General features: G+C 45.4%; 2 protein-coding genes across 3 annotated transcripts; one reads left to right on the top strand and one right to left on the bottom strand.

Moving 5' to 3' along the window:
* Positions 1 to 1,899: 1,899 nt before the first annotated feature.
* On the bottom strand, positions 1,900 to 9,665 carry dnajc16 (DnaJ (Hsp40) homolog, subfamily C, member 16). 2 transcript variants are annotated; one of them, XM_035644985.2, is made up of 15 exons: positions 9,369 to 9,665; positions 8,799 to 8,995; positions 8,517 to 8,583; positions 7,230 to 7,554; positions 6,921 to 7,105; positions 6,707 to 6,811; positions 6,453 to 6,611; positions 6,175 to 6,305; positions 5,838 to 6,021; positions 4,718 to 4,897; positions 4,532 to 4,608; positions 3,880 to 3,960; positions 3,648 to 3,734; positions 3,391 to 3,561; positions 1,900 to 3,303 (listed from the first exon to the last, which is right to left on the bottom strand). In XM_035644985.2, exons 2-15 carry the CDS (start codon positions 8,984 to 8,986, stop codon positions 2,856 to 2,858), a joined length of 2,388 nt encoding a protein of 795 aa, XP_035500878.2. In that variant the 5' UTR covers positions 8,987 to 8,995; positions 9,369 to 9,665; the 3' UTR covers positions 1,900 to 2,855. The 2 variants fall into 2 exon arrangements, with proteins under 2 accessions (XP_035500878.2, XP_035500877.2); XM_035644984.2 differs by lacking the exon at positions 9,369 to 9,665 and adding an exon at positions 9,076 to 9,351.
* A 98-nt stretch (positions 9,666 to 9,763) lies between these two features.
* Positions 9,764 to 12,586, top strand: casp9 (caspase 9, apoptosis-related cysteine peptidase). The gene is made up of 10 exons (XM_035644988.2): positions 9,764 to 10,080; positions 10,163 to 10,373; positions 10,516 to 10,599; positions 10,684 to 10,745; positions 10,845 to 11,021; positions 11,111 to 11,200; positions 11,318 to 11,465; positions 11,595 to 11,783; positions 11,912 to 12,021; positions 12,105 to 12,586. Exons 1-10 carry the CDS (start codon positions 9,949 to 9,951, stop codon positions 12,207 to 12,209), a joined length of 1,308 nt encoding a protein of 435 aa, XP_035500881.2. The 5' UTR covers positions 9,764 to 9,948; the 3' UTR covers positions 12,210 to 12,586.
* The last annotated feature ends 378 nt before the right edge of the window (positions 12,587 to 12,964 follow it).

Below are 12,964 nucleotides of genomic sequence, written 5' to 3'. Positions count from 1 at the left end.
CCTGAAACATCCTACCTGTTGTTGTCACCTGTCCTGAAACATCCTACCTGTTGTTATGACCTGTCCTGAAACATCCTACCTCTTGTTGTCACCTGTCCTGAAACATCCTACCTGTTGTTGTCACCTGTCCTGAAACATCCTACCTCTTGTTGTCACCTGTCCTGAAACATCCTACCTGTTGTTATGACCTGTCCTGAAACATCCTACCTGTTGTTGTCACCTGTCCTGAAACATCCTACCTGTCGTTGTCACCTGTCCTGAAACATCCTACCTGTTGTTGTCACCTGTCCTGAAACATCCTACCTGTTGTTGTCACCTGTCCTGAAACATCCTACCTCTTGTTGTCACCTGTCCTGAAACATCCTACCTCTTGTTGTCACCTGTCCTGAAACATCCTACCTCTTGTTGTCACCTGTCCTGAAACATCCTACCTGTCGTTGTCACCTGTCCTGAAACATCCTACCTCTTGTTGTCACCTGTCCTGAAACATCCTACCTGTCGTTGTCACCTGTCCTGAAACATCCTACCTGTCGTTGTCACCTGTCCTGAAACATCCTACCTGTCGTTGTCACCTGTTGAGGACAGGACTGACACTTCCTGGCCAGACTTCCCCTCTGCATCTCGACCTGGAGATCATATCACATGAAATTCAGTGTTATTGTTTTTTTGTTGTTGTTGTTTTTTAATATAGCCTGTGACTATCATCTTAGCGCCACCACGCTCACACAGCATCACCACTAGCTAGCAGCCAGACGAGAGGGTTACACAGAGGTTTGCCACTTACTTTAGCTGCTACTACGCCAACTCCCTCTCGAAGAAAGCGAAGCCTGTGTTTATTCTCACATTAAAGTCTGTAGAATATTGTGCAGAACTAATATCGTTTAACTTTCACACGTTTGAAAAAAAATTAAAAAGCGGTCGACGCTCAGCCGCCAATCAACAGACTCGCCGACCAGCTGTGGTCCACATCTCCTCTGGGCCCTTTGGACCATACCAACACCACAGGGACGGGGGGGGGGGGGCTTTCTGACCTATAATCTATGACATAACTGGAAGAATAAGTTGGACTCGTAATACAAACGGATAATATGAAAACGAACAGTAATACAATAAAAATGTGTTAAAGGGGTAAGATGAAATAAAGGGGTGCCGATATCAAGGTCTGCTGGAAAAAAATGTGCCCCCTCTCAGTTTCAATGGGCTTGACTGCTCCGGAGAGATGCACTACAGTCAGACAGGTAGGGTCATAATACAAACAGTTATTACATTTAATATATATTTATATATATACTCTGTGAGATATATATCTCACAGAGTATTTCTGTCTACTGTGGCACAAATACATGTTTATTCATAAAAACCCCACCCCCTGGTTTCCTCCCTCACAGTGGATGTGTGGTCACCTGGGCGTTTTAAACAAGAGGCATTATGGCAAATGTAGGATTCAGCGTATTTGGAGCTTTGCCACACGAGCGACTTGAAGTCGTGATATTTCGACCTCTGCTGCTTTGATTCTGACCATTCTTTTTTTTTTTTTTTTAACTGTTTCTGCAAATCCTTTGATTTTGTAGAGGCACTGTGCAAAATCCCTGGCCCCATTTGATTTATGGAAGTGAGACTATGCAGGGCTGTGGTCTCAATGTTGTTGGGTGTGAGCTGGTGGAGGCGTCCACTCCTTTTGACACCCCATTGGAACATGTTGTTTCTCATTAAATGCTGAATGAACTGATAAGGAAGATAACAATTTATATAATTTCATATTTTAATAAATAAACATAAAGCCTTGAATTACTCTTTTTTTTTTTTACTACTACACTACTGAAGACCAACTGAAACAGTCCTGACAGTTGCAGACATTTTCCATACTAGCTTGTAAAAGAAAATCAAAATGAGAACCAATAAGAAGGGCGATTTTCTTAGTTTTTATAAATCCATGTAAAACATTAACTTTGTCTTTCAAGTCACATACTCTTTTAAAATACAGGTCCTATAGATAACATGAGTTTGTATAATATTTACATCGAACCAACAAAATTATATTACTGACATTTTGACACTTTGACAAAAGAAATGAATAGACCGAGCAAGCGCACACGAAGTTTGACCTCACTTTCATGTGTCTGATGTGGTGATAATGTATCAGTCAAATCATGGCCATTCGGAAAACATTCAGAACATGAAATGGACAAACTGTTTGCTACATACAGCTACTGGCTAACTGATGCCGTTAAATGATTCTCGTCTTTAGCGAAGAACATTTGATACCACAGTCTCAACAATTACCGTTTAACCAAACAAGTATTTGCTCTTTCTGCCGTCACAGGATCAGGAAGAACGCGGAGGAACCCTATGAGGTCCCGATAAAAGGCATGGTCATTACAGCAGGATGCTATATTGCACAGGCAAATCAGCATTCAGGAAAAAATCTCGGTGGGGGGGGGGATTTATTCGGGTTAGAGACATGCATCTCTTTTCACAGTTTTCATCAATGAAGACTAAGGTAGTTGGCCCGCCTCCTGCCTTCATATGACTGAGGGTCATATGAAGGCAGAAGAGAACGTGTGACCACAGTGATTTAGTTTTTCAGTTCACAGGGCTGTGGCAGCAGCATCTGCCTGAAGGAAACAGACGAAAAAACAGCATGCGGTGGACGTACGAGCTTAAGGATCTGTCCAACAGTGTTTTGCACTAAAGCCATGTTTGTATTAGTTAACACCAACTTTAAAGACTAATTTAACCATAAATAAGTCGAGTGCAAGAAAAGGCCGCTCTCGCCTCACTTCAGCAGAACACATGGAAAACCCATTTCTGAGTGACAGTAGATAAACACCAAGTCATTGTGGAGTCGCCTCCCTCTATTTACAGGGGGTGATCTTGTCCAGACGAGGCCAGGCGGGTACGTAGTATCGAGGCAAAGTGCCCTCCATGAGCCGCTCCATCCACAAGCCCAGGCGGTCCAGTTTGTGGTGGATCTGCAGTGTGGACATGCTGCGGGACCGTTTGGACTTGCGCGGCAGGTGGTCGTCGCGGGAGCTGGACCTCGACCTCCCCCCCGAGGTGACCCCTTCGTCCTCGGATGACTTGCTGTCGAGGTCCTCCCCGGTGTAGACGGGCTTGAACAGACAGAGGTACTTCTTGTGGCCGTTGAGTGCCAGCACGTGGCCAGTGTAGTCCATCTTGCGGCTCCCGCCGTCGCCCTCGTCGCCGTCAATCTGCATGGCGTCGTGGGCGTACCCCAGCAGCGTGTTCATCCACTCGCCGTGCTTGTCAATGTTCAGGAAGGAGAAATGCAGTGTCAGGCTCCTAGGAGAGAGTGAAGGTGATGGAGCATCTGGAGGTTAATACACACAAATGATGACTAATAATCGATGTGAAAATACGTCAACTTACCCTGTGAAGGAGTAAACCTCTTTGGCAAACTTGCTAAGGAGGATGTTCTTAGAGGCGTCGGTGAGCACCAGCACTATGTTCATGTGTCCGGGCCTCAACTTCACCAGGTTGCTTATGTAAGTGATGTCCGTCAGCTCCGTCACCTCCACAAAACTCTTCTTTGGAGGCCGACTGGAATCAACAGTAAGAAATCCAAAAGCTTAAAAACACAATGATAAATCCTGCAAAAAGTATGAACACTGTAATTGAATTCTTGCCTTGAAGCAGCGGTCCCTGGTGAGCCATTTTCTGCCTTTGTTCCATCTTTTGCCTTTGGTTTTGTCTGCTTATCCTCACTGGAGTCACTGAAAACAAAGACAAAAAAAGTGTTCTGCCTGAAGGGTATGCGTAGGGCGTAGCAAAGGACAATTGAAGGCAATATTATTATTATTTCTTTGTCTTGGCTGTTTTGGCGGCCTAGTGAAACGTGTGAATGGTGAATGAACCAACCTGAAGGCCTGGATGACCACAGTTCCAAACAAGATGAACAAGGCAGAGAAGATGAGGGACAGCAGAGGCATCATCTCACGCCTGCAAGTCATCCAAGAAGTGTCAAAGTGTCAACAGGGAAAGCTTGCTTGAAAATTCAGTACTGTGCGATTAAAAACTTCAGACAAATTTACTCTATCGCATTCAATTCTTTTAGATTGTACAAATGTGCTCGCTGAAGTTAATGAAAACTCATAGGGATGCACCGATACCACGTACAAGTACATACATTTAGCTACTTGCCAATACCTAGTACCGACATGAGTGCTTGCCCCTGCTTGAAAAGAAGAAATATACCTTTGGAATTTGTGAAGTCACTGCTTTTTAATGAGCTGTATAGCTTGTGCTGGTAGCATGAAATATTATGATCATCAGTGCCATCTGTTTAGTTTTTTGTAGTTTGCGTGTTTTTGCTACAAGTTGCTGACGTTGCTCCTACTCTGCTTAATGCCACCGGCCTGCTCAACTGTCTAGAGGATACTATGTTGCTGTCGTGGTATCTGGTGCTGTAGTAGTTTTAGGAGTACAAGTACGGGTACATGAGCACAGCATCGGACCCGATACTGGTATTGGTGCATCCCATAAAAACTAAGATAGAAAGTTTTCCACCTACCAGTTGTTATGCAGAATATCATCGATGACCTCAGCGAGGTAATCATACGATGCGTAGATCCATCTGATTACGAACATCTATAAAGTGAGAGAATTAGGTTAAGAAACAGTGCTTGGTTTACACAAGCTTGTTGCGCACCCAAGCGGCGTTTCAAAGTCCCACTGTTTCAACTCAAAAAGAACGTACAGAGGCAAACTCGTTGTTGAGCTCCGGCAGCACGGCGTCGTGGACGAGAATGGACGGGTCCTTCTGCAGCCGCTCCAGCTCATCAACAAGACATTGCTTGTCTTCTTCACTGCCGTTCCAGGCAGTCACCGGCTTGAACAGGGCCTTCCCTGCTGCATTACGTCTCTCCAGGATCACCACCTACACACACACACACACACACACACACACACACACACACACACACACACACACACACACACACACACACACACACACACACACACACACACACACACACACACACACACACACACACACACACACACACACACACACACACACACACACACACACACACACAAGTCGATTAAAAGTTTTTAAGAAGGAATTAGAAACACCGACTCGTCCCAGAGCCTCGGGGGCCCTCACTGCAAACGCTCCGTCCCCTTTAGTTTTCAGCCGAGGCCTCTGGAGCAAATAAAAGACGTCTGCCCGAGGATCTCAGAGTACGTGCCGGCGTGTACAGATATAGCAGGGAGAGCAGCCATGGAGGGCCTTAAAAGTTATCAGTAAAATCTTAAAAATCAATTCTAAAACACAGTTGGGAGCCAGCATGAAGAGGCTAACACAGGCCTGTGATCACGTCTCTTGTTCCTGGTTAGAAGCCTGGCAGCTGAGTTCTGCACGATCTGGAGTTGGTTCATGGATTTTTAGTTTTGAGTGAGAAAAAAAAGCCTGTTGCAGAAATCTAGGCTTGATGTAAAATGATCTGTGTCCTTAAAACTTAACAAATATTGTATTTTTGTAAATGTTTCGAAGATTATAAAAACATGATTGATTTGCTGATCAAAACTTAAATCACCGTCAAACAGACTCCCCATGATTTTTTTGCAACTGGTTTGATGTTGTCCAATAGGGAACCAGCAGCTGCTTGTGTTCGGCAGAGATGGATATTCTGCTGCACATTTAAACTAATTAATATCATACATTCTATATCCTAAAGCAATGTCAACTCTTTAGATTCATAGTGGAAGTTGTAGTGTTTTGGACGTGCGTGTGTGTGCATGTGCGTGTGTGTGTGTGTGTGTGTGTGTGTGTGTGTGTGTGTGTGTGTGTGTGTGTGTGTGTGTGTGTGTACCTGTGGTGGTGACTGTGCACTGTCCTTGTTCTGCATGAGGATGTCACACAGTGGCTGCTGTAGCTGTTGGTACACATAAGCATATCTCAAAACTTCCTTGGAGTTGGTGGAGGCAAACGAGAGGAAAGCCTGGTTCCCAAAGGAAAGGGTCTCTTCGTCACGTGTGATCAGCAGGACACAGTATCTGAGGAGGACAGACATTACAGCCCGATGGTAAACATAAAAAAACATACCTGAAAATAACTAAAAACAACATGTTTACAACAACAACAACAACAAAAATTTCAGTTTGGGTTGGTATTTAATTTTTTCTCTGACAATGTCAGGGTTCTCTTACTTCCTGCGTCTATGGAACTGTTTGACAGGACAGAGCTCGTCGAAGAGCTTCTGATTGACCAACCGTGGCGCCAGGAGGAATTTGTTGTTTGACATGAACTCGTCAATAATTTGCTTTTTCATTCCTTTGGCCTGCAGAGAACAAACACCCATCACAAAAAGGAAAAGGAGCAGTGAGGTAGGCGTTTCACCGAACACAAGTCAAATGTAAAAACTGCAAAACGATCAAATCAAGAGGAAAAAAAAGGTGGAATTGCTTTTACGTCCTCACTGATTCACCTGTATAATGTCAGCGGGCTTGTCGGTGTTCTCTTTGAAGACGAGCATGGTCGGAGCGTAAGTGTTGATGTTGAACTGTTTCTGCAGGGCGACAGTCTCGGAGAGGCCCTGGTCCACGTAGCCAAACTGCAAGTAGTCCTTGTAAGCAAAAGCTGTCAGCTGTGGAGGCGCAGGGATAAATGAAAGACATGTTGGTTTTGGTAAAGGTACATTTCTCAATAATCAAAAAGAGAAACTGCAAGACAAGGGCCTACTTGGTATAGCAGAGGAACTACAGACACTTGGTCAAACAGAAGCACGTGAGGCTTGTTGAGATCGTGCCAGCTGTTCAAGAACTGCAGGTCATTCTTGTCAGTGACCTGAAATTTGATAAGATTGAAAATGGTCTCAGTCATTTTAATATATATGCGAGCAATCCCATTCTTCTGTATAGATTTTAAATGAAGTAATATGCGGTCAGATATTTACCCGCTCTACAAGTCTCTGAGGAAGCAGGTCTTCCACAAACTGCCTCAGATGCTCCTTGGCAACGGCATAATGGAAAAACGTCACCTTGCCATTGATGACTCCGAGTATTGATGGGGTGCGGTGAGCACCGAGGTGATTGGCTAACCGTCTCTCGTAGCCAACGTCCACCACACCTATTCCAACACCTGCAAGGACAGGATATCCACAAACAAGCGCACGTCAAGCTTTTCAACCTCGCTCTGTGCCATTTTTAACAGAGAGCAGGGCATCTGGGTCATTTTTGGACAATGTATAATGTCAAAGCCAAACCTAAAGTCTCCATCTCTTGCACCACCTCCTTCCAGACGGGCTCGATGTGGATGCAGCTGAAGCACCAGTCGGACGTGATCTTGATCAGGTATGGCCTCTTGTAGCTGTCGGGCACCACGTCGTTTACGTACTGGTTGAAATGGAGCGTGTACTTGCTGTCGGCGAAGTCTCTGTGGTTCTTGCCGTTGAAGGGGAAGTTGAAGAAGGACTCGTCGAAGTGAAAGCTGTCGTGGCGGGGACCGTAGCGGCCGCCTCCATATGGCTGCGTGTCGTCAGTCTGTCCGTAGCGGTCGTAGTTTGCCCGCTTGTCTTCGCTGGACAAGATCTGAACGTTGGGGTGGAACAAAAATCAATATGACACATCATCTTGCAGTCATACAAACAGTACACTATGTTACTGGATTTCATCATTTGATTTGATTTGATTTGATAAAAATACAAAAATTAAACAAACAGATAAATCACTCTGTTTCCATCAAAGAACAAAACAAGGATGCGTTCAAGAAAGGAGCAGGCAGAAGCATAATGCTTATATAGTCCTGCCCCAACTTTACAATATCATATTATTACAGAATAAAAACAAATATATGTATATATACTGCAAACAAAAATGCAGGTCATACCACAACATAAAACAATACAATACAGAACTGAGGGTCACACCACAACATACTGTTATTTTATTTCTTTATTGGTCAAATATTGTATCTATTTTTGAACTGTATAATATTATGGCTTTGTTTGATTTCATTGTTTAGTCCATTCCACAAAGTCACCCCACAAAATGAAATACACATGCTCTAGAGAGTAGTTATTATGTGTTTTTTAACATGAATATACCTAACCCTTGGTTGGTGTTCCGCCTCTCTCACCTGAAACCTTTTTGTATATTGTCTTGTAAATCATTTTGTTTAATTTTAAACATAAATTGTGCCATTTTAAATGTGACAATGTCCATAAATGTCAATGATTCTGAATTCAAGAACAGATGAGCTATGTTCTCATGATAACCCTGCTTGATTTATCATCCCGATTGCTCTTTTTTTTCGCAATGTACAAATCTTTTGAAAGGTGCTTCCACACAATAGAACATATATGGTAAAACAAGCGAGCAGTACAGAGTATGTGGGGTTTTCTGGTTCAAGATGTATCTGATTTTACTCAGTAGTCCAATGCTCCTTGCCATCTTAGTGCACAGATATGTAATGTGGGGCTTCCAGCATCATCGCTTTCAACAGACACATGCACTTGTCAGTTGACGGGTCACTTATTCAAACTGTGACTGACCTCATAGGATTTTGTAATCTTGATGAACATGTCCTCGGCACCCGGGTCCTTGTTTTTGTCGGGATGCCTGGAGAGGAAGGATGCTCGTTAAGTTAGTGAGGAGCCGGGTGGGGTTTGTCACAACAGGGTCTGCCTTCGAATGAGCACACACACACACACACACACACACACACACACATATATATATATGTGTGTGTGTGTGTGTGTGTGTGTGTGTGTGTGTGTATGTATATATATATATATATGTATGTATGTATGTATGTATGTATGTATATTTGTTACCATTCTTTCGCGAGACGCTTGTAAACCTTCTTGATCTCCGCCTGGCTCGCGCTCCTCGTCACTCCCAGGATCTTGTACGGGTCCATCTCGGGCCCGGCGTCGGCTGCTCCCCCCGCCAGCAGCACCGGGGGCAGCAGCAGCAGCAGCACCGCAGCCAGCGGCAGCAGGGACATCTTGGACCCCGCCATCACGGTTACCTGCAACACATCGGGGCGTCAGAACCCGATCGGAGAGCCGAAGTGAAAATAAAAGTTGACTCCCTTTGAACCGAACTGACGTTAGCCCTGTCGTGACGCAAAATCACGAAGACCAGCCAAGGATGCTGACATGTCGAGTGTAGCATGCTAACCACAAGCTAGGCAGGCTAGGTGATACATGTCGGCTAACTAACACGGCCACAGACAACCGCATCAGACATCAGTGCTGGTGCTGGGCTGTGACGTCAACGTTATTCTTCGATGGGAAAGGAGAAAAAAAAAACTGCGTTCATTTCTTTATTTATTTATTCTTTCATTAGGGTTAGTTGCGTTGCTTGGCTCAGCGCAACACCCTCCACAGCCCCCCGGTCACCTGAAGCAGACGCGGTCAACCGGTGCTGCGCCACATATTCGGTCAAACGCTCCGATGCTCCTCGGCTTCACGGAAGACGACGCGCACGGCGCGGGGTGTGTTCAGCGGCATCCCACGGTTCCCTCCGCGGCAGGCTGACAACCTGCAGAAGCGGGGTGGGGAGGGGAGGTACCCAGCGACGAAAGTAATTTGGGGAGAGTGAGTATTTCTCGAAACAACCCCCCTTTTTCGCCCCCTTCGTTTGTGTGTGATTTCGGTTTTGACGTCCGTCGCGCCGCGGTTTTCTCCCGTGAATGCACTGTGGCACGCGGACCGTGTGGCAGCGCCGCGCGGTGTACAAAATCAAGCGCACTCAATTTTTTTCTTCTTCTTTACTCCCCCAGTGGACCAATCACAGGCCAGTGGTGATGTAAACAAGGAAGTGGCGAGTGCAACCGAGCCCCGTTAAAGACAAACCGAATTTGAATAAAGGACTTCCTGCATTTGTGGACGGATAAAGTGTCATCTCCCACTTTTGGAAGCGAGTTGAATCAATGCGCTCGCTTTGACATCGTCTGTTAGTTACCTTGTCGGATGGAGAATGGATGAAAAGCACAAGAAGATTCTTCAGTGCAACAGGACCAGTCTGGTGAGGGACCTGGAGCCATCAGACCTCTATGACGGCCTCCTCGAAAAGGGAGTTTTCACCCAGGACATGATCGACGAGATCAAGGTAGGACACGCGTGGGTCACAGTTTGGTTCGTGGCTGTGGGCCTGTCGCTGGCATGACGCAGAGTACGTGTCCTCCCCTCAGGGCTCGGGGACCAGACGTGACCAGGCCAGGCAGCTGGTCCGGGACTTGGAGACCCGCGGCAGTCGAGCCTTCCCATTGTTCCTGCAGTGTCTCCAGGAGGCGGGTCAGCAGAGTCTGGCCGAGCTCCTGCGGAATGGCATTCCGACGGTTCACCTGCAGCCCGCAGCACCCACTCAGGTCGATCGCCCGGTTGTCAAGCCTCTCCCAGTCAGTAAGTGTGTGATCCCACAGGACGTCCCATCATCATTCATATCGTAGCTGTCCTCTTTGTAGGAAAATGCTCTCAGTAATTATTGTCACGTGAACACTTGTGTGGTGCCGTTTCATACGTGTGCTCTCTGTTTCTTTACCAGCCTCCCCGATGGATGTTGATAAGCAGAGAAAAGACAACGTCCCTGTCCATCCAATACAGAGACCCGGCACTACTCCCACTCCATGTAAGATATGTAGTTAATCCACATATTAGTAATAATCAAGTAAATTGATTTGTGTTTAAACACACATTGGTGTTCATGTCACAGCACCTGAAAGGGAGAGCATGAGACCCAGGCCTCCGGGCAGAGTACGACGGGACAGCATCCAGGTAAGCACCATTTATCAACTAGGCACTTAACAACCCACACAAAGCTGAATCGGTTCAATCCCCTGCTTCCTCCTGTTCCTCGTGCTCGCCCTGTCACAGAGCTATAAAATGGACGCCAGCCCCCGGGGACACTGCCTCATCATAAACAACGTGGAGTTTGAGCCTCGGAGCGAGCTGAGCAATCGCAAAGGCTCCAACGTCGACTGCCACAAGCTGGAGAGGAGATTCGAGTCTCTCAACTTCCTCGTGGAAGTCAGGACAAACCTGAAACAAAGAGTGAGAATTGTATTTTTTTTGTTCTGCCCGCATGTCTGAAAACGCGTGTGAACACACGCTGGTCGCTAACAGTCCTCTTCTCATTTCAGCAAATGAAGCACGAACTGTCGGCTTTGTCTAAGAAGGACCACTCCCAGTATGACTGCTGTGTGGTTATCATGCTGTCTCATGGGGCTGAGGTTTGACCTGTCCGGCATTTTTTATTTTATGATAAAAGTTCTTGCATCGTTCTTTGTTCTACACATGCTCAGATCTAGATATACAAGTTTGACATGTGCTCATATTTATGCTTACAGGTGAGTCACAACCGTTTCCCCGGTGCAGTGTACGGTGTGGACGGACAGTACGTCTCAGTTCAGCACATCACAAACTACCTCAACGGCCAGCATTGCCCTTCGTTACAGGGCAAACCCAAACTTTTCTTCATCCAGGCGTGTGGAGGAGGTAGCTCACGTTGAACACACCGTCGAATGAAACAAAGTCATGTGTAATATGCCGAGTCCTACCTACAGCATCTAGAGCATGCACACGCACTGTAAGGGGTCTCAGGGGATGAATGCTTTTGTCTCGGAGGTGAAAGAGACACCGGCTTTGAGGTGTCCCCCGATGAAGTCGAACCACCCGTACTCGGAGCAGATGACCAGACGGACGCCATTCCGACGTCGTCCAGCAGCGACTCCCTGAGCACGTCAGACGAACCTGACGCCAGAGCCACTCTGCCCACGCCAAGTGACATTCTGGTGTCCTACTCCACTTTTCCAGGTGGGTTTGTGTCTGAATGTCTGCGTTTATTTAGATTACTGGCGCAGTCTTGCAGATGCAAGTCAAAGCTATGAATTGACTTGACCTATACGTCTTCCTAATGACTTTTGACCGTGTGACCTATACAGGCTACGTTTCTTGGAGAGACACTGAGTCAGGATCCTGGTATGTTAAGACAATGGACCGTATTCTTGAGGAAAATGCTGCTACTGATGACTTGGTTACAATGTTGATGATGGTGAGCCCCCCCCCCATCGACCATCCATCTCCTTTTTAATTTGAACACAGACTCATGTGATTATTAACTGTGCTTATTTCCAGGTTAACAATGAGGTCTCCCAAAACTCTGCAAAAGGGCTCTACAAGCAAATGCCTGGTTCCTTTAACTTCCTCCGCAAACTTCTCTACTTTCAAACCCAAGCATAGTTCAATTTCAGCTCAACTTTCGGGACCAGGTTTAATGTTTATCAATTTCAGTGTCATGAATCATGATTGTAATTTCTTTGGATTACGTATCAGAAATGCTAATGCTTCACAGTACAATTGTATGGATTGGCATGCCTCCATTTTTAGTCTTTTGCAACTTTGCTAAATGAAACTGGGTGTATGTAATCTTGGAAAGAAAACCTTTATGTACTTGTGGTTAAAGTTAAAGTAGTTAGTTAAAAGAAAGTTAGTTTCTCTTATATTGGTGTCCTAGCGACACATTTTCAAGAGCAGACAATCAACCTAATTTTCAGTTTGTGCTCAGCAAATTGACTTTTGTTTTTTAGTCGCTTTTATAAACTGATCTTGTTTACAAAGTGGGATTTCTGTCTGATATGTTGCTCATCAACACATTTTCTACAGTTGCATAGTCCACAATCCTATAAACACCATGCAACATTTACTCAGATATAGTACATACGCCTGGTGACAGAATGAGTCACCTGACATTGTCACAACTGTGGCTACGGTCTGAATCCAGTAATATATACAGAAAGCAAACAAAACGAAATCGGGATATAAATGAGATTTATTTTTCTCATTGACAACCACTATGTTGGCCCGTCCCAGTCTGATGATATTAAACTCTCCCTCCCAACGTTGATCTTAAAGCACCAGCAGTTTTAGCACTTACAACCAGAGGGACATTTTTGATGTATTCCATTATGTTGTTGGTGCGATTATAGATGATGTTG

This window comes from Scophthalmus maximus, chromosome 3, assembly GCF_022379125.1.
Source record: "Scophthalmus maximus strain ysfricsl-2021 chromosome 3, ASM2237912v1, whole genome shotgun sequence".
Taxonomy (NCBI): Eukaryota; Metazoa; Chordata; class Actinopteri; order Pleuronectiformes; family Scophthalmidae; genus Scophthalmus; species Scophthalmus maximus.
This window is presented reverse-complemented; position numbering and strand designations above follow the sequence as displayed.